Source organism: Antechinus flavipes, chromosome 3 (assembly GCF_016432865.1).
Source record: "Antechinus flavipes isolate AdamAnt ecotype Samford, QLD, Australia chromosome 3, AdamAnt_v2, whole genome shotgun sequence".
Taxonomy (NCBI): domain Eukaryota; kingdom Metazoa; phylum Chordata; class Mammalia; order Dasyuromorphia; family Dasyuridae; genus Antechinus; species Antechinus flavipes.
In genome coordinates this window covers 254,222,914-254,245,056 of record NC_067400.1, presented here as the reverse complement: position 1 = coordinate 254,245,056, position 22,143 = coordinate 254,222,914, and the positions used below count along the sequence as shown (strand labels likewise).

Below are 22,143 nucleotides of genomic sequence, written 5' to 3'. Positions count from 1 at the left end.
ACTGATAATGGCTGGCACTGAGCAGCCAAAACCCGAAATACAGACATGGCAGCGGCAGAAGCTCCGTTTAGCAGGCCATTATCCGGGATGGCTAAGCTCCGCTAGCTAAAAGTTACTTCCCATTACTTTTGCTTTCCAGTTTTAGAAGCCAAACTGACTGAGGCGCGGGACGTTTCGTTTGAATGGAGGAGGTGTTGAGTGAGCAACACGCAGAAGCGCGCCTACCGTTTCGTTTCCATTCACGACGTGTTCACTGACCGCCACGAGTGTACTACACATACGCAAAGACACAGACAATCTTCAGAAATGATCTTTTGCCACCGGAGCTTGGAAATTAATGAGAATAGCCGGCCATTGCCTGAAAGGAACTTCTTTCGCATCAACATTTCGGGTTTTGGCCGCTCGGTACCAGCCGTTGTCGATAATGGCCGGCCATTATCAGTTCTTCCTGCGGTTCGGGTTTTGGCAGTAACATATATTAAGCATATTTACTGTTTTCATTTGGTCTTTTCAGTTGAGGCTTGTTTTGTGGGGTTTTTTCTTTTTTTTCTTTTTTTCTTTTCTTTCTTTTTTTTACTTTTTTTTTTTTTTTTTCTTTTTTTTTTCCTTTTTTCTTTCTTTCTTTCTTTCTTTTTTTTTTTTTTTTTGAGAACGCTGAAATATTGCTGCTAGGATCCAGAAAATACCACATTGTTTCATATGTTGAAACTTGTTATTGGCTAGCCTTATGCCAGCCCTCCACTGTCAATACTTTCTGTTCCTTTTGGTCACAAGCCTTATATAATTTGTTCTTTTGGCTAAATGAGCCCCCTTTTGTGATATTTTCAAATTGATAATGGATGTGAAGAATTCTAGTGCTTGTATAGAGAAAACAGAGACAGGTCCATCCAAATTTTCATTGTCATTTTTTAAGCCAGGCAACAGAGCCTTTACCTAACTTCTCAGGAAGGAATTGACTTTGTCTGCTTCATATATCAGACCTTGTCACTAACTCCCTGCCCTTTTTACCTTTTTAAAAAAAAAATTGAACTCTACTTGTATGCAAGATGGAACCCATTCAGTCTTTGGTCTATAAAACATTCATGGAAAAAAATGTCAGTAATTTCCCTTTTCCCCCTTCACTCCTCCCCAAAGTTATGAACAGACATCTTTTATTTTTCCTCTCTTATGAATCTTGTTCTAACCACCCCCTAAGAATACCTTTCCTCCTTCTCTTGAATCAGTGTCCCTTCACAATCTGGCTTTAAACCCCTTTAAGGGGATCTTCCTTGGTAATTTAACCCCACCCGACTCTGTTCACTCTAGCCTGCATTCCCTCAGCACTTATGTACTCAGTTTGTATTATATCAGTTTGCACTTGTTAATGTGTTGCTCTGTAAAAGCGTTCTTCAGTTATTTCATGTGTATGTATTCTGTCTTTTGATCTAGATTGTAAGCTCCTTGAGGGCAGGGACCATGTCTTTTACTTTTTGTATCTCCCTGACAGTACCCAGTACAGTGCTCTGCACACAGTAGGTGCTCAATAAATGTTGTTGACTGACTGACTGGCCAGAGTCTGCTAAGTAGCTAACTCATCTGTCTGTAAATGTAAACTTGTATTATAAAAAAGTTATTTTACATGGTTTTGGTCCCATTAAGAAGTGATGTATTGTCTGTGTATACTGGGTGTGTAAGATTATCTTTTGTTTGTTTTTTTTTTACTCTTTAAGAAATGCAAACAGATTGCACAAAGTAAAGAAGATGATGATGTTATAGTGAACAAGCCCCATGTTTCGGATGAAGAGGAGGAAGAACGTCCTTTCTATCATCATCCCTTTAAACTCAATGAACCTAAACCCATTTTTTTCAACTTAAATGTGAGTATTACAATTAATACAAGAAGTCAAAAGCTGGTAACTTAAAAGTTTATGTTGAAATTTTGGCTTTAAATTCCATTTTGGAAATTATGTTTTTAAATTTATTTAGTTTTCTGAGGAGAAATAAAATTAAGTGCCTGAGAATATATGTGACATGATTATCAGTAGAGATGTGGCAATTATTCAAGTTTAATGTTTATATCAAATCTTAATTTGTGAAACATTCTTTTTCTTCTTTAGATTGCTGCTGCAAAACCAACTCCACCAAAAAATCAGGTAACATTGACAAAAGAATTTCCTGTATCATCTGGCTCTCAACACAGAAAAAAGGAAGCAGATAGTGTTTATGGAGAGTGGGTTCCCGTAGAGAAAAATGGTGAAGAAAACAAAGACGATGATAATGTCTTCAGTAGCAATTTGCCTACTGAGGTAAGTAAAAGTAACATTTTACCCTTTTTTTCTTAAAATACCTAAAACTGCCATTTTATTGTTATTTTATATCTGATTTGGATTCTGTTTCACTCTTCTTAGGGTCGGGTTAAACGGCAGGGCCGGGTTAGACGACAGATGAGACAACCCGCAGCTACTCATTTCACAGTAACTCGATGCAATTCACTTTGTGGAACCACGCCACAAAGTGAACAGCATCGAATTGCAGAGAACAGTGTTGTCACGTCCTTACCCAACATTGGGCCCTCCTTGCATTTATGGGGAGGTAGCCCAAGGTACAACTTTTCTTTAGCTTCCCGTTTTGCTTCCAGGCTTTATAGCTCTAGATTTTGGTGGTAGCAAGTTTAGTGGGTAGAGGAATCAGGGAGATAGGCTGAGCTTCAGGTTGAACACTTGAATCAAACTTGAAATGGTCCTTGCAGGCTGACAAGCAACTTGGGTACATAGTCCATTTTCCATAAATAAAAGTTCCTTAATTGTACTTCCAGATTATTTGTCAGGTACCCTTCTGTTTTTCCTCATTTTCCCTTCCCCTGCACTACCCTGGCCCTTTTTTATTCTTGTGTTTAACCTAATGCTCAGCCTCTTTCTCCATTCCCTTCTCCCCCTCTCTGCTACTATTAAAAGTTGGAGAAGTGGAATCCACACTTGGAAATACTTGTGTGGCTCTAGTAGTATCTTGTCAAAATGATGTGGTGATAATGCCAAACAACCCCCATTAAAATGCTGCCTGACTAAATAATGTGCTACTCATTATAGTGCACATCAGAACAGCAAGACTGTATATATATGTAAATATATATATATCTGTATCTTTGTATGTATCTCTGTATCTGTACCTTTGCTGTATCTTTTAATAAACAGTTTACTTTTATTTAACTTGTTGTGCAAAATCACGCTTGGGGGATCTGGGAGGGTGGAGATTCAGTAGGGGGGTGGGAACTCCCATATGATCCCTCAACCACCTTTTCTTTCTCCTGCCCATTATTCCCCTAGCCTGGACACACCTCCATGGACTGGATGGACTAAGTAGCTCCCCAAAGCCTTATAAAAGTGGTGGGCTGGTTTCCCCACATCCTTCTATTCCTGCAGTCTGGGTGTCTGTAGGTGAGAGAGACCTATCCTTTATATAGATCCATACCCCTTCTGAGACCTTGAATACTCTTCTATCACTCCACACCTTTAATGTCATAAGTAAACATCCATTTTTTAAAATTAGAAAGTGAACAGAACCCAAATCAGAAACATAATAACATTTTGATAGCAGTATTTTTTTCCCTTTAGCCTGTCAATTCACAGGCAACATTTTCACTGTGCACTTTTAAAGTCCTGCATTTTGACATGCAGCAAACTAGACATTGGAACTAGCCACTGAAAATTCTATTTACCAGCTGATAATTGCTTTGGGGATTCTCATCTGCTTGTGGTTCCACAGAATTGAAACATGCTGTAATGTCCCCAATATGGAAAAAACTTGGGAACTTGTCATCTTATATTAGCTAATTTTTTTTTTTTGTTTTTTTACCTTGTTTGGTAACTATAATATTAATGGCAACATTTAATACCCAGATCAAGTTACATGAAGGTTTTAAACGTCTCAAAAGGGACCTGATTAACATTTGCCTAGTGACTTCCTTTACTATGTAAAAAACTAAATTGGGAATTCTGAACAGCCTTAGATTTAGGTTTCCTCTTAACATACACTTTTCTTAAATGAATTTAATGCATATAATTAGGCATTTAACAAAGTATTGGGGGGACACATTCAAAATTAATGTGAATAGCCAGGAAGCTTTTTAACATGGGAAGTGTTGCTGCGGAAATGAAGAACTATTTTACCTTTTTCCAAATGATGTTTCCTAAGATCCTAAACTGCCATGGAATATTTAATATGGTTGCAAACATTAACAGCGGACAGAAGAAAACAATGGGAGAATGCTTAGCGAACTTTAATTCAACTGAAAGGAAGGTGTATAAATTTAAATCAAAAGTCTATTCTGATCACACTTGCCCCATCACCATTTTTGAAGTTAACAGATCTGAGCAACATATTCCTTAATCCTTTGAGATTGCCACTCCCAATGTAGGTTGTTTAAATGAGGGTGTTTAAATCATTTACCTTTGAATCCATTATCTTCCTATTTGGAGGATTAGATAAATAAATATGACAATTTTTTTCATGGAATTCAACTATTATCTACTTGACTATATGAACTGTTCTCCTGTTCCTAAGTAGTTAGCTACTTAGAGTGCCTCAAAAGTGTTTGTTAAATTTTAATTTAGACTAAGTGATTCCAAAATGTACACAGTTTGCAAAAGGGTGAAGTGGGTTTTTTTTTTTTTTTATTAATCCTTTTCACCTGTTGTTCACATATTACATGTTACATAGTTATATTAAAACATCTAGAAGAAAATTTTAGAAGTGGAAATATTGGTGTCATATACTAAATACAATCAATTTTATGAAGTAGCCAGTGAACAAATTTTTGAGGGGAACTACATCTATTCAGGAGCTAGTGATAGATTTGTGGGGGAATACCTTCTTAAAATGCCACATTTTTGGAGTTGAAATGACCTCGGCAGTAAAGTGTATTAGTGCAGCAATATCTTTTTTGGTAGTAGAAATACTTGCCAAGGAGCTTTTCATTTAATAAAGGAAATGAACTTTGCACATATCAAATAACAATTCTATTATGTAAAGGTTAAAAAGATATATTCTCTATATAAACCAATTAGCTCTGGCTACAAACTGCATTAACTCCAACCAGTTTTACAAAAATGAGTACTACTGTTGGTCCCAGTTGGGACTACACAAAGATGTGAATGGATCAACATAAAACCATCGCTGCTACTATAAAAAACTATTCTATTGAAAGTGGGTCAGTAATAACATCTTTATATGTGAAGAGTCTGCAGCAGAGGACTGTATAATTTTGGTCATACTGTCATAAATGTTTGAGAAATGTATTGTTGTAGAATAAGAGGGATTGGTTTTTGGTAAATCAAATAAAATGAACTACTTCAGAGGTTTAAAAGAAAAGTTTCTTAAATCAGAGTAATATTAATACTATAGCTAGGAGTAATTTGTTTCTTTATAAAATTATCTAAACAATCAAGGAAACTCTAGTTTTAAGTTTATTAACATAGTATGAAATATATTTCATAAATTTCCTTTTGAGTTTCCTTTTTTCCCTTCTCCCACCCCCCCACCCCAATGCAGTCAAGAATAACTGAATATTCCAGTACAGCCAAATCTTAGAATTTTGTAATATTTAAAGATTAGCAATCACTTTTATTCAAGATAGATGTGTATGTATATGAATGTGTGTGTGTGTATATGTATGTGTGCGAGCATACACAAATCTCACCTTAGTTCCTTTATCTTTTCTAGTTCTTATAGGTAGATAATCACTCACAAAAGTGAAATTTATTAATATAAAGTTTTTATCAAATGTTAGCTTAACTTAAGTTTTTAAAGTCATTATTCCATCTCTTGTCTCGATAACATTAATTTGTATAGGTTGAAATTAATTTTTACATACAATTAGAGTTTCCTTTTGGTGTGTACATTACTTTTGTGAGGCTTAAATATTTAATAGCCAAACATTTTCAAACACCAAATTAAGATTTTTCTTGATAAATCTTTTATCTGAATTTATAATTTCATTGATGAAAGCCAATTCCAGTTGCCGTACCTCCCTCTATTAATGCAAATCAGAAACTTATTTTTTTTTATGATAGTTTTAAGTGCTCAGATATGTATATAATAGTGTTGAAACTTCTCATTGAAGAAGTTAACATGACTTGGTCAGTATCACACAAGTCAAGTTTAAAAGTTTTAAGCACATATTATGTGCCAGGCACTGTGCTAAGAATTGGGATACAAAGACAAAATAACTTGAATATATGAGATATGACTTGAACTTGGCTTATGGGCAGATCCTGTATTTTCTACTCTAAACAAACCCTCCCTCCTGGATATATCTATACATATTAACACAAAAGATCATCAAAAATTCTTTATAACATGATATAATTTCTTTGACTCCTGACCTCACTTTCCATTTCTTGCAGGTTTCACTCATCTTTCTAGTTGCTATATAATAAACCCTTTTATTTTTCAAATTTTCCTTTACTTTATGCCCTATATAAGATGCTAATCAAAGTGATTTATGACTTTAAAACTGGTTCACTTTTATTTTGTTTTACTATAGGATAGTTTCTTATGCTGATAGATTAAATAGAATAAGTTGAATAATATATTAATATATATATATATATATATATATATATATATATATTTGGACCAGGGAAAAATTATTCAGGTTGTGAATATATAGACCATAAAACAAATTAGATTAACTTCATTGCCAGAGTAATCTTCTTTAATAGATGAAAAAAAGAGATTACCAAATGGACAGTGGTTATTGATTATGGTAAAGCTGCAGTTGAAATTCTGGATTCTAAACACATATATCACAACCTTTAAAAGTACTAGAGAATGTAATTTGACTTTTCAGTTGATTTGCTCTCTGGCAGACATGAAAAATTGATATATAATAATGGTATCAAGTAATTTTAGAGTTGTCCTAATTCACAACATTGATATCAAAGCTAATTAAAAGTTATAGTTAAGATATGTAGGAATAATAATATCCCTGAAGATGATAAGACATATTTTATATTAACTTTTTTGGAGAGTAGGCTTTGCATTCTTCTGAGCTGCCTTTAAAATGCAAGGATAGGGTATAAAGTTTTTTTAGGGGTTTTGTTTTGTTTTTAGAATGAACATTATATTTGGTTTTGGCACTTAAAAGTGATTCAGTACTCAAAGAATATTCAAATAAAGCTTTTTTTTTGTCCATTATTGATGATTTTGCCAGCTAGCCTGAAAAGCCGGAGAAGTGGGCTTTTGAGGCAAACTTTCAATGTCTCAAAAGGTTACAAGGTGGTATTAATTTATTATTTTAAAGATGTCTCCTTGTAATTTCTAAAATGGTGAGTACTGAGTTAATAGACAACATGCTGTTTTGTAATGAAGCTAAAGTTAAACAGCATTAGATATCATTAGGGTTGATTATAAGAAGAAACTAAATAAAATTGTATAATTTTAAGATCGATCTTAAAATTCAAATTTACACAAATTATAGTAAACTTGTTTTAAAATAGTCTCTAAATACATTTTTATTGATTTTTGTAGGTGACTTAACATTTAGGATGAAAGAAACATTTCGACTCTTAACTATTGAAATATGTAACAGCACCTCATCAAAAATTAAAGTAGGGAAAATACATACATATTCATATACATACATACATATACAGAGAGAGAAAGGGGAAGAATTCGTTGAAATACATGCAAGATGGATGCAGTGATATAAATCACAACGTTAAATTACACTCTTCTATCCAATTTTGCTTCTAACAATTAAATGGTGTCTGCCTCGTTTATCAATAATGTTTCTTGAAATCAACATTATTATGTATGGTCAAATCCATTTTAATCATTCATACATTGCATTTAAAAATCTTTTCTAAGGGCTTAAATGGTAGACAGATCCCTACAGTGAATTTCTTTTCAGCATGTACTTTATAGAAAAGAAATGTTAGAGAATGGAACCAGAATCGAATAGAACAAGATTTTACTGCAGATTATCTAGTAGCCATCAGAAATTTGAAATAGTCATTCTTACCAGCAAAATTCACTTCAATGCTTGTGCATATTATCTTAGGTTGCTTTGGACTTTAAGCTCCTATAGGGGATCATGGAATCTTAGGATAGTTGCAAGGAACCTTAAAGTCCACATAATCCCAGTCCTCTCATTTTATAAATTAAGTACCAGACTTATGGAAAGAAAGTAACTTGGCCAAGGTCACACCTGTACACAATGATCTAAGAAGTAAATATTTTGGAATACTCAAGAAGTAAATATTTTGTTTGTGTTTTTGTTAAAAATGGAGCTATTCAAATTGATACTTGAATATGAGACCTTGTAAGTCAAGATCTTGATGAATGGGACAGTAGGTGGGAAATAGAACTATAAAACAACTATAACCTCTAGTTCCCATGATTTGCTAATTGCTCCTTTTTATATGCACACACACATTTCAACTCAATTTTAGCTTTTAAAAAATTATAAAATTTGAGATGCATATATGTAGATCATATATGTAATAATATTTTTGCCCCTCACACTATGCAAAGAAAATCCAAAGAATTGGGTGGATGCTATAAATTGTACACTTGGTAAATATTAGTTTGGGTCAATTAATTTTTACATGTACATCTTACAAATTACTTTCTTGTGGTATTTCAAAGTGCTTTCAAATACTTGGCCCCCTAAAAAACCCTTGTTGCTTTTCATCTAGATAAAAAGACTCCTCATTAAAAAAAAATTCTTTATACATGAAAAATGGGCTCTTAAAATGCTTGAATTTTCAAAAGATTTTATATGTACAAATTTACATAAACAGGAATTATAATGAAAAATATCAGATTTAAAGCTGGAATAAAACTTGGATACTATGTAATCCACTCCCTTATTTTTATAGATGAGAAAACTTGAGGCCTAGGAAGGTTAATTAAATGGCAATAGGTTCCTAGCTCTTGATTGCAGAATCAAAAATGGATCCCAAGATTTTCAACTCCAAATCTATTGTTCCTATATACTACAGTATTTTGATGTCATACTGAATTGTAATAGGATTAAGACATAATTTTCCAAGAAACTGGATTTTCCAAATCATCTCGAATCAAAAGTAAAAAGATTTGAGTTAGTGATTGGTTGAAAGGAAGTTTAAAATCATGTCTTTAACTTTTCAAACTTTTGGCCTTTTTTAGGCAATTGTAAGTCGAGGTATCTCCAAAATAAAAATAAGTTCTAATAAAATTAAATTGAATATAAGAAAAAATTACTTTATTCAGTGAAAAAATTGAATTAATGTTTAAATTTTGTAGAATGTCTTTTTGGAGGCAGTATGATACAATGAGAATTACACTCAAGTAGGAGATAGAAGTCCTGGGTTCTAGTCCTGCTTCTTCCACTTTATTAGCAGTGTTATGAGGGAACATCATGTTTCAATTTTCTCTTTTTTTTTTAAGTAAAAAAGAAAAGTAGTTCATAATATCTTCTGTCTTCACTGATTTATTATAAGAACTAAATGAAATCTTTTATGTCGAAGCACATTGGGAACTGTAAGGTACTATGAAAATATACAGTATTAGTAATGTTTTCCTGTCTGCTAAATTTTGATATAACTAAGGGCATAAGTTGGTATGAAAAATATATGTTTTTTTTGGTCATGATAATTTGAAATTTTTTTTTTCTTCCTTAGCCTGTGGACATCTCTACAGCAATGAGTGAGCGTGCACTTGCTCAGAAGAGACTTAGTGAAAATGCATTTGACCTTGAGGCCATGAGCATGTTAAATCGAGCACAAGAGCGGGTATGTAACAGTCTATTGTAATTCAGATGTCTACTCAGGGGATATATATGTTTTAACGCATTTTAGATTTAGAAAATAAAGTTGAAAGAGTAACTTGGTTATGCAGAATATTGAAAGGAGTAACTTATTTTAATTAAGGTGACTATTTTAGGTGATGCAAGTTTTGAATCTGTATCTTGATCATTAGGTTAGTGGTTCACTTTGCCATTTAATTGTAGATAAAATCTTTAATATGAAACAAGGATCTGTTCATGCATGTGGAGAGAAGAGACTTGATTAGAGTATGGATGTGTGAATCTCCTTGTAAGCAAATCATATTTAGTCTGATGTTTGCATTTGGCAGCAGAATTTTTAGAGCCCAAATTTCAGCTTTTTTTAGTTTTTGTCATTTAGTGAAATATGAGGAATGAAAATTTACATAAATTTATAACCATATTTTAAACATTAGCTGTCTTTGCTTTTTAAAATTTTCATTTCTGTGTTTTTCACATTGATCAGGTTCAAAGCTTCTATATTTTAAAGTGGAAAAATATATTTTCGTTTTATTTTTGGAGAAACTTTGTTTAAAAATCTGGTCAAAAATGTAGATCATTCACTTTTATTAATTTTCTAGTAACAACAAAATACACACCAAGTGGTGATTTAAACTTTCAGTAATTTTAAAAACATATACATAGTTCAGGAGAAAGAACTCTGGAAGTGGGTAGAAGACCTGAGTTTGTAACCTTTTTCTTAGTTTTATTACCTGTGACCTTCAGCAAGTCAGTTGAGTTTCCTTTGCCTTGGTTTCCTATTTTGTGAAATGAAAATTGGTTTTGTGGCCTTTGACGTCACTTTTAGTTCTGAATCTCTGATTCTCTGACATGGGTTTAAAGTTGTTAGTGTAATTTAGGACCCCTTCTGGCTTTAATTTCCTCATCTGTATAATAAAGGGATTGTATGAGAGAATTCCATGATTCCTTGCAGCTCTAATCTTTGATCATAATCTAATTGGTAATGCCTTTATTTAAAAATCCATTGTTTAAAATTTCTATTTTCTCTTAAAAACACATTTTCAAAAGGTAAATGAGATTGTTTATAATATGATATAATATATTGTTTATAATATAATAATTTCATTTTTTAAATTCAAATATGATTATTTTCTTTCTTTAGATTGATGCCTGGGCTCAACTAAACTCAATACCAGGCCAATTCACAGGAAGTACAGGAGTACAAGTTCTGACACAAGAACAGTTGGCAAATACTGGTGCTCAAGCCTGGATAAAAAAGGTACTCATTATGCAGATAGACACATGCATCCAAATAGAATCCTAAAACATTGAAAAAATTTTAAAGTGCATGAGTGAGAAACCTATTGTTTGGTTCTAACTGAAATTCATAAGTAAATTTGCTATGTATATATACTCTAGGATGGACATTGAAGATGGACCTGATCCATGGAAAAATGGCAAATGTTTAAAACTGGCTCATGATCCACCCAGTTTATATCCTTAGGTCATTTTAAAATTTATTATTGTTGTTGCTTTTGGTGGTGGTATTTTTGTTAACCATTTTTTGAGTGCTAACTGTGTGCCAGGTGCTGTAAAGAATATTCCACAGTTCCTGTTGGGCTACTAATCTAATAACTTAAAGCGGTGGTTCTCAAATTTTTCCTCATCATGGGACGCGTGAAAGGTTTATCTTTGGTGGATCACTACCCCTAAGATCCCTCTACCACCTCCTACTTTCCATCCACTGTTTTTACCCTTAATTCCCTGCCCCTACCCTAGTGCCTGCACCCTCCCACAGAATCCCTCAGCCCCATTTCCTCACCCCTTTCATGACCTCCAGCCCCTCTCCTATTTCCCATTGGTTCTTAGTTAGTTGGTTGTTAGGCAGAAGTAGTGGGGAGATTCCCAGCTCTAGAACAATTGCATGTGGCAATTTTGCCATGGGATTGGAGGGTTGGGGGAGGGTGGCTGGAGATTGGCAGTGGTGGGATTGGCAGTGGTGAGGGGGTGGGAATTGGGGGTGAAGGGTTGGAATGGGGAATGCTATGGACCACCAATTAGGCCCTCATGGCCACTGGTGGTCCACAGACCTCAGATTGAGAACCACTGATCTCAGGAGAACAACAGGATATTTAAGACCCTAAAAACAAAGGGAATGGATGGACGACTCGTGCGGCGAAGACATAGGTGCATCTGTTTTCAGATTTCTGCAATAAAATCTGCGGACTCCACCTACAGCTACCTCATTGTTGGGGGAGCCTTAGGTGGTTAAGGAAGGGCTTCCTGAAGAAGTGAATTTTTCGGCATGATGATGGAGGAAATTGGCTTGGTGGGAGGGTGTTGGGAATTTGTTTCAGGAGTATTGGCATCATACCAGTGCTGAAACTGGGAGGCAGCGTGGTCTAAAGGCCTGGGAAGGGTTCTATGTCCGGCTCTACCTCTGACTCCTTGTGTGATCTTGGGCAAGTAACTTCTTGGCACTCCAGATTCTCCAAATGGAGACAATAGCATTTATCATCTGCTTCACAGGGTTGTGAGGCATGACGAGAATATAGTACATATATACTAAGCTAAGGTGCAATAATTGAAGGTATTGATGTTATTTTCTAGTTGCTCCAGGCAAGTGTACCTAATAAATAACATGATTGTTCACCTCTGAAACATTAAGTTTTGTAGATCATCATTTTCACAGAGCCAGTATTGAACTTTGGGTATTCTCTGCTTGCTATTTTTGAAAATAGCTGCATGACAATGTGTACAATGAGTAACTGGCCAGATTAATATCCTATGTGACTCTTAATGGAATTACTATGTATTTAATTCTTTGGAGACAGTTCTTGAACACTTTGGATTAGAAACTGACATATCATTTGAAGTTTTAATACACATAGCACTGTTATTTAGATACATTTTTATTCTTGATAATAGGTTAAAAACTACTTTCTTGTAGCATTTAAAATGACATTCCTTTTTTCTTTTCAAAGTTTGTCCATTTAATCTATTTCTGTAAAGTTTTGTTACTACACTTTATATCTTTAAGGATTGAATGCTTCTTTTTAGGAAATTAGAATTAGAGGATACATACCTTGGACCTTTAGGTATATTATGATCCCACAACTCTAAACATTATTGAATAGAAATAGCTGAGAAATTTTCACTTGGGAGATTTCCAGTTTGATTTTGGTAATGAAGTGATGACTGTGACTGATCATGGAGTATAGTATATTTCTCAAAGTAATAGTTTTTTAAAAGCCTGGTATTATGTTGAAGTAGTAGTTGGCTTCTTCAAATTTCCCCTACAAAATTTTTTCCTTTTTATCTTCAGGGAAATAGATAGCTTACAGGTATTTAAAATGCCATTTAGAATATCTCTGAGGAATAAATTTTTTAATAAAATTTTATTACAGACAAAAGCAATAATGTTTTGACATCAGTAAAATTTGATATTTACATTCATTAAACAAGTTTTGTGGCTTATATGAACTGAAAAGGAATTCCATATAAAAGATCATGCCCATATTAAAGAAGGGAACTGCAAACTAATTTTGAAAGTGCAGCATCTTCCCTGATAGAAAATATTCTATATTCATTTATTTTGAGTTGCATTTAAGGATTAATTATTAAAAGAATTCACAGATTTTGCTTATTCTTATTATAACCGTAAAAATTAAACTTTAATCAGTATAAAGATTTGTGATATAGCCTTTTGTTTTTTCTGCTTGTCATAAAACATAATTTAAATGTTAATATCTTCATGAATATTTCCATTTACCCAAATGTAGAAATTGAATTTAAAATCAAAAGTCTCTTTGTTAGAGGAAAAAAAAGGCATTAGGAAAAAATTGCTTTGGTCCTACTAAATGTGTGTTATATTGGTTGGTATATTTTCTAAAACTAATTTGGATATCTTGAAGTTTCTGTAATGACCTTGTGAGATGAATCAGCCACATTGTCAACTTAATATAAATAAAACATGGTAAAGAATTCAGAAGTATTTGAAGCCTAGGGTGCTCTATAGTTTGCTTTTGAATTGTACACTGTACAGTGTTTTCTTTAGGGAAAGGTTGGTGGAAAAGAGGGGAGAATGAACCTGGAAGTAAGTAAAAAAAAAAAAAATCATTTTAGGTGTGTAGCATCAAGGCAGTTTAATATATAAGTATTAATTGACTTTTTTTTTTTAATACACACACTCTCTATGGCCTGCACCAATTGAGGAATTTTCTAGCTCTAAATCTATCAAATTTTATGAGCCTGAGGAACTGAACCAGGGCTATATATACCCACCCACCCACCCACACACATATATATACATATGCATATATGTGTGTATATATATGTATATATGTGTGTGTGTGTTTTTTTTTTTTTTTTTTTTTAATCTCCACAGCTACCTCCTTCCATCAGAGCACATTGTTAAACTTAATGTCCAATTGAGACTTTTTGGCATATGTTCCCCCAGTAGCTAAATAGCTGAGGGAAACAAGATCGCACAGCTTCAGTGTAGTTTGGGGACATTTTTTAGTATTAACTTAGCAATAACAGGAAGTGTTAATTTTATGGTGATTTATTGTAATTGTTTATTATCATTTCCTGTTTTGATAAGTTAATAATACCTAATAACATACTTGTTAGATCAGATAAAAATACAATTTTAAAAAAGAAGGAAAGAAGCACATTTTGCATTTGAAACAATTGCTTCAATAGAAGTCAACTCTTGTATCTTCATTTTGGGTATACCTAGATGCCCTTTAATTTATTTCTTACTGTTTGAAAATACCTGACTGTGTTGAGAATGCCAGTGTATTGTGTATTTTAAGACATTAAGCAGTTTGCTGCTTTGATGGAAATTATGGTTCAGTGGGTTGGATACAGGAGAGATGATAGTTCACAGAATAACCTGTGAACTTTCACCCCTCTATATGGAAACTTGTTTCAGGGCCAAATGCTTGTAGCTGCCTTCTTGCCCCGGTCAGTGCCAGCCCTACTATTCACAACACTGCGGCCACCGAGGCCTAGGTATGTAAACATTTAAGGAAGTTTTTTATAGTCTTTTAACCTCAGGTTTTAAAAGAATTCAGTTTGGTATACTTACAGTGTGTCTGTGATTGTCGTTACTATTGATAGTCATGTAAACATGTAAGAATAATTTTAATATTGATATGGATTGTCTTAAGTAAAACCTTTATATTTGTGCTATGGTAGCATTTGGAAGAATTTTGGACAAAAGTATACTTCAAACTTTGAACTTTATTTCTAAATGTTTTCTGAGTTTTTTTTTGTTTTTTTTTTTTTTTTTGTTTTTTGTTTTTGTTCATTAACTAGGTACACCTGGGAGAGCTAATAATGTCAAATATTTTAACACTGCCTTTTTTTTATTTTGCAAGCTAAGAAGAGATACCAGTGAACGTAAATAGTGGATGAAAAAAGGAATGTTCTAATTTTTTTTTGGACATATGGGCCATTGTTTTAAAATTGCCATTTTAGTTTAAATCATCGTAATCAACTTTCCAATAAAACCTACTATTTAATACTTTAAAAAATTAGAACATAGAAACTCCAGTATGGGTAAATCATGGAAATATTCATTTATTGCTTTATTATTCTATATAACATCTAGAAGTAAAGTGAGATAATTTTAGAAAGTTGACTGAATTCATAATCAGATTCTAACTTTAGAATTGGGACATTTTACCTCTCTTTCTTTGGATAGGATCAATTCTTAAGAGCAGCCCCTGTAACTGGTGGAATGGGAGCCGTTCTGATGAGAAAAATGGGCTGGAGAGAAGGAGAGGGATTAGGAAAAAACAAAGAAGGAAATAAAGAGCCTATTCTTGTTGACTTTAAAACAGACAGAAAAGGTAATTTTTTGACTTTTTTTGAAGCTTTGTATAATTAATTATATGTTTCATTGTTCTATAATATGTTTAATTTATATGTTCTCTTAAAGTATGGTAAGATTTGAACTTGGTTTTTCAAATTTTGTTGTTTGGAAATAGTTACTGCATTTTCATTTACATAAGAACTTTTCCAGAACTTGGGGGACATTGTCTTTATAATCTTAGATTGACTACAACATTTTGTCAGTAGTTTTGAAATTTTTTTTGTTTGGTTTTTTGTTTGTTTTGACAAAATGAGTTCTCAGGTTCATTTAGTTACCAAGGTTTATTGAATCCATTAGGGTTATGAATAAAGATGATTCAAATTTTAGGTTATAGTTATTAAAATCAACGGGGTTGTTCTACTCTGAATGATTAGGACATATTCAGTTCTATTCATTTGTTCCTATTTTTAATATCAGTTTTATTCTTTTTCTTTTCCCCTCCTTCAGCATAAATTCTTTTCTTTCATTGACCTTATTTTTTTATAAAATTGTCTTAAATGCTGCAAAACTCCCTGCCAAAACACATCATGATTCCTTCAGGAATATCACATTTTATTATTGGATCTTTTCCCTTATTTCCTCCTTTATTAAAAGTTAACTTAGGGATGAATAACAACGGATACTCTTCTTTTCGTTGGGGCTGGAAAATATAAGACAAAGAACCAATATTGCCTAGTGGGATAATATTATAGCAACATTCTATTGAACTCAACATCATAAGCTAAAGAAAGGGTAGAGCAAGTGCAATGGTGCCTTAATAATCAGACCCTTTAAAATTTAAAATTAACATTTACTTTCAGCTAAATTATCTTTACTTCACTAAATTCAATGGTTCAGTGGTCTTAGTTGTCCTTCACTGGTCCAGATCAGTACAATTTATCTTTGCCCTTCCATAAATCCTTTCTAGAGGCTTTATTCAATCAGTTGCAGGTATTTATTCTCTGAGCTTTTTGTTTTGACATTTCATGAATTAGAGTGAAACTTTTTGAGTTATCCATCTTATATCCTCACTGTCTGTCTGATCCTTTTTCCAGTCAGATTTGTCCCTCATTCCTTCATACTTCTTTGTAGGAGCAAGTAAGTCATTCTTGAAAATATGCAGCTTCTGACTGTGTCCCAACACATCTTTTCACTGCATGTTAGGGTATTCACAATGAATATAGAGTCAACTGTACAGTTGCTGAGACAATGTTCCTTTTGAGAATATGGTCTTTTGTATCAGAGTTCCTTGGGATCATTGAAAATGCCAATGCACATTATGTTGGCAATTTTGCCCCATCTGTGGGGCCTAGCAAAACATAGAGTAAGTAACGCACAGGAATGCCTGATGATTGATGGTTGTAGCACAGTTATTTTGGTAGTGTTTTTGTATGAACTTAAATCATGCATGGGAGATTGCTTGATTCTGCTTTAGTGAATCATTGATTTTTAAAATGAACAAACTATAAACACAGTGGGATCATATATTCTCTACCTTTCAGTCAGTTGTATCACTAAATATAGACTCTGATCTAGAAAACCATTTTCAAAAAGTCTTTATGACTCCTTTTCATCACAGCTACCCCATTTACATGGTTAAATGTTTTGATTGATGAATAAATTGGCATGTTAGTTATTAGTTGATGTCTTTTCAGTCAGACTTTTCAGTTAATATGAGTCAGAATCTTTTTTATTCTCTTGGTGTTTTGTTTTCGCTTTTGAGTTATCTTAAAAACAGCTTCTTGAATGTCTTTAAAATTGTGATCTGCAGCATCAGTTTCATTGCTGTGTATTTGATGGCTAGCTTCTTTTCATGAGACAGCTGCTTGTAATTTTCTCTTTTCCAAAATGTTCTCCATTTGAGCTTGTATTCTGAGTCGGTGTTGTCTTGATTTCCAAGTCTCTGCATGGCAAAGAGTTTGTCTTTATTGGCTAATGCAATTTCTAGACTTTTCACCTCTTTATTATGTTGTTTTGTATTTTTATTTTTTCTGTGTTAAATTTCTCCAAGAATTAGAGATAAGAAGTATCTTTACTCATAGCTGATTCATACAGGAATTTTAATTGAATATAATGTCTGCTCAATTTTCTTCTAAGCTGGTGCTAATTTTAACCTTTTCTCATGTGGTAATGTCACAGACTCACTTTTAAAAGATTTCCTGTTTGTCACCAGTTGTTTGTTGTTAAGATGTGGACATCTCATTTTGTGTGTGTGATATTGTTCTATCCTTACCATGCACTGTCTTCTGACTCTTCCAAAGAAAGTACTCATGATCACAAGTCTGCTTTCATAATTCCTATTTGTAGTTTTCTACTTTTTTCTTTTGCTATCTATCTGTGCCAACCCTTACATTGAAATTATTTGACTTGGTTTAGAACATCTTATCAGATTCCTCAAAAATTTTTTTTACTTCATCCTCTGTCCCAAATATTGGGGCATAGCCTCTAAACTACCTTTATGATCGTTTACTTGCTTACACTCAAAATGAATAGTGTAGAATGACATAACTGATCTGATTTTCCATGAAATTATATTTGATCCTCCTCCTGTTGAGTGTATAAGAGAAGGGATCTGCCAACTTTGTTTCCTTCTTTGTAGAAAATGGGTGAGCTATCTTGATTCTTTTAGGGTCAACTTGTTCCATGTCTTATGACATGTAATATTAAAATATCTGGGAAAAATGTGTATCTTAAGATTCAAAATAATGTGAAAAGAATAGACATAAAAAAAGATTAAAGACAGTACTCATTATGCAAATGAGGGAACTGAGAACAGAGTGGTAAAGTAAAGAAGTGGAAGAATTGGGACTCTGTTTTGAAAACTCAAAGAGTTTTTCCCACTGTGCTGTGTTGGTTCATTTTCTTCATCAGTATGTGAATTCATTTGTCTTAGGTAGAATTTATTTACTACACTTGATCTTAGCCAAAAGGCCGAGAAGCGATAAGGTAGAATTTATTTAGTGTGCTGATTTAGGAATTCAGTGGCCACTTCCACATTATAATAAAATATAGAAGTAGACTTTTGGGAATGTGAACTACCTATTTAATTAGATGATTTAGCTAAATTTTGTATCTTAATAGTTTACCCTTATATCTTATACCTTGAGGTGACCATTAACTCTTTCTGAAAGACTTGAACTTCAAAATTACTCCAATTTGTAATGAACTCTTTTTCTTTGACTTGAAGTAATATGACATTTAGTTAAATAATCATTGTCAGAATTATGTATGTCAATTTTGCATGCCATAGAATCAGTCTTCAAAATTACACATTTCGTGCTGCATGCTTCATAATTGATTTTTAATAGGATTGTGAAAAATAATTTACAAATAATCTAGTTAGCTTTACCCTACTCTAACTTCTCAGAGTTTATATTTATAGACAAGGAAGCTCAGTTTAAAATAATTTACACAAACTATGTCCTCATCTGGATGTTATTGGTAAATCAAAAAAAGTCTCTTATTTGGCATAGAATTAAAGTTTTCAGGTCCTTGTTGTGTTTGATGGAAATCTGGCATATTGCTTTATAAGTTGTGGAGGTGTAATTTATTAAAAGCAAAGATCATTGGGATGTAGTTGCTAGGTTGTTAGTTAGGGAACTAAGGAAATTATATTAGAGAAGTGATTTTAAGGTACCTTCCAGCTTTTTTTGATTACATATTACTTGGTGAAGATGTTTACTATTTATATATTGAGGGAAAGATCTGTAGATCTCTCCAAGAAATGTCATTTTTGTTTCTCTTGTTTTTTTCTCCTCTGTATATATAGCTGATATCAGAAAATTCCCAGCTATAGATGGCTGTTTTCTTTGGAATTTAACATTTTAGACGATCAGTTCTGAGGTTTCAGTACAAAGCTCTAGATAAGAAACTACCTTTACTAATATTGATTGGCTCCTACTCTCTGCAGTTTAGTCTTAGGACTAAGTATTGTATTATATTTTTCTCACTGACAGATGAGGAAATAATTACTTTGGGTGTTAATAGCACTTTTTGTAAAAGATATTTTAATTATCAGTTGAAGCTAACAATTTTGTTCTTATCTTTGAAACTTTTACCTAAATAGTTTTTAATGCATGTTAGGTTTTGCAAAGTTAGACATTTACATATTCTCAGATTTTTTTTTTTTTTTTGGTAACATATTGTAGTATGAGTTGATAAGCAGAAGGACCATATAGATGAGGCATATTTCAGAAATGTGAGATAGAAACTGGGAAAATGTAAGATTGATATTTGTCATTATATTGAGATAACTTGACATATTGTTTAAATTATTTGATCCCATAGTAATTTATATTGTTATAAAAATGTTCACTACAAGTAAGAAATACTTGAGATTTATGGTAATTTTATGTCCTCTTTTTAGGTCTTGTTGCTGTCGGGGAGAGAGCACAAAAAAGATCTGGAAACTTCTCTGCTGCGATGAAGGATCTGTCAGGTGAGAGTACGTTACTTTTAATTTTTCTATGTTTATATTAAACTCATAATTTATTCATTAAAACTAGTGAAATTAGTTTCTGATCAGTTAACTTTTGGGTCTTAGGTAAACATCCTGTATCTGCATTGATGGAAATCTGTAATAAAAGAAGGTGGCAACCACCTGAATTTCTCTTGGTTCATGATAGTGGCCCTGATCACCGCAAACACTTTCTCTTTAGGGTAAGCATACAATTCTAAGACTCTAAAAGTAACTAGGGGTATTTCTTAATTTGTCAATTTTTAAGCTGTGACTAAAACTGGCTTAGTCATAAAGGGTGGGAGGAGGAGGAAAGGGGGTGGAAATTTTTCTTTCTTGGTGATTGAGTGAGAAAACAGATTTTGGGTGGGGTCAGCACTTGGATAGTAGATGTCTGAAGTTAGTTGGACTGAGGACTTTCAAAGTATGTCAGTCTAACATTACTTAAAAGATGAGTTTTATTTAAAATGTCTTTGAAAAGGGAGGAAGGGAATGGATATGAGAATGATTAGCTACTAGACAGCTACATTTAAATAGTTACAAGGGAAATTTCACATTTATAAATAAGCTTTCAATTGTGAATCTCCTTTTCCAAGTGCTGGCTTGAGGTTAATTTGACAGGGTTAAGATATGGGGTTTGCATTTTATAATCTCCTAGATATTAGTGAAAAATAAAAAGCTTATAGATATTAAAGTTTGATGCTGTTCTTATTGTATGTTTTTCTTGAATAGGTATTGAGAAATGGAAGCCCTTACCAGCCCAATTGTATGTTTTTCTTGAATAGGTATTGATTAATGGAAGCGCTTACCAGCCCAGCTTTGCCAGCCCTAATAAGAAGCATGCTAAAGCCACAGCAGCTACTGTGGTTCTTCAAGCAATGGGCCTTGTACCAAAGGACCTCATGGCTAATGCCACTTGCTTCAGGAGTGCCTCACGTAGATAGAGATTGAGGTTTTATATTAATCATTTCAGATAATTTTACTCTGCATCAGAAATGTATTTCTTCTTTAATGTTGTAAATAATTTGGCAACTTAGACATTGTGTAAAAAGCAATCTGTACAAACATCTCCAAGCTTTGGTTTTGTACCATGAAAATTGTATTTAACCATACAGGGTTTTGGTATGTTTATATTGTTTACCTTAGTGATGTATTTGTTTAAGTGGCTTAACATCAAAACAATTGTTTGAAGGCATCAGTAATCCTAAGTGTGGAATGTTAAATAACGCTTTTATACTGTATTTTGTACTATGATGTAATTCTTTCCCTTTATGGCTAGGCTGCTGTAACACTTGCCTATAATCAGTGAAGGGCTGTGCACCTTAGACTATTTCATGAAGGTTCTGCTGGACAGATATTGGGCCAGTGTTATTGGGTAATCGGAGTTCTGTTCCACAGGGCTAATGCTACCATTTTTCCCTTTAAATTTTATTAGGGTTTAACAAATATGGTATGCTGTGTTACAGTCAGCTTTATGTCCTATGTTCTAAAATAAAGGATTAAGCCAGACTGATGCCATAAGAAGGAAGAAGTCCAAAATGAAGACCCACTAGAATTCCAATGCAGAAGCCAAGAAGATTTAATGGCATTGAATTGTGATGTAGTTTTTACTTTAATGTGCATTTTGAATTTCAGCTACAACTAGATAGACTCAAGATGATAATGCAAATGCTGTAACCAACTTATCTAATAAAATCAGCACCAGGCCACTATTTTGTTGACTGCAAAAATAAGTTCATGTTAATTTAGGGTCTAATAGAAAATTTCATTTCATATGTGCATTATAGTGGTACTCATATGCTGTCTTTAAACTTTATTTTACAAAATGCTTAAGGCCCAAATACAAACTTCTGGAATAAATATGGTGTTCCTTTTAATTTTTTTCAGCTGCAATGACATATATATATTATACTAACAACTTGATACTCACTGAAGAGAAAATAATTTTATTACAAAAAACATACACATTAACTATGCTTAAAATATACTAAAAGCAGATATTTTGACATAAATTATAGAAAAATTCCTTCTTAAATTTTCTAAGGTAAAAGTAGCAATGTAAGAACAATGTTTAATAAAAAC

At 33.1% G+C, this 22,143-nt stretch overlaps 1 protein-coding gene and 1 pseudogene across 8 annotated transcripts in view; one reads left to right on the top strand and one right to left on the bottom strand.

Annotated features, from left to right (window-relative positions):
* The window catches only part of SON (SON DNA and RNA binding protein), a 34,547-nt gene extending 12,626 nt beyond the window's left edge, over positions 1-21,921 (top strand). The window contains exons 5-12 of one of the 8 annotated variants that reach the window (XM_051984906.1): positions 1,710-1,856; positions 2,097-2,285; positions 9,642-9,752; positions 10,908-11,024; positions 15,456-15,603; positions 19,972-20,049; positions 20,149-20,264; positions 20,847-21,921. In XM_051984906.1, coding sequence (XP_051840866.1) covers positions 1,710-1,856; positions 2,097-2,285; positions 9,642-9,752; positions 10,908-11,024; positions 15,456-15,603; positions 19,972-20,049; positions 20,149-20,264; positions 20,847-21,005 — 1,065 coding nt within the window. In that variant the 3' untranslated portion in view covers positions 21,006-21,921. Of the gene's footprint in view, positions 1-139; positions 1,542-1,709; positions 1,857-2,096; positions 2,286-2,387; positions 3,186-9,641; positions 9,753-10,907; positions 11,025-11,164; positions 11,676-14,681; positions 14,762-15,455; positions 15,604-19,971; positions 20,050-20,148; positions 20,265-20,793 lie in introns of those variants that run through there. The other 7 variants (XM_051984907.1, XM_051984908.1, XM_051984909.1 and 4 more) reach the window with 7 other exon arrangements.
* LOC127558584 (uncharacterized) lies at positions 18,372-18,548 on the bottom strand (annotated as a pseudogene).
* Positions 21,922-22,143: the final 222 nt, after the last annotated feature.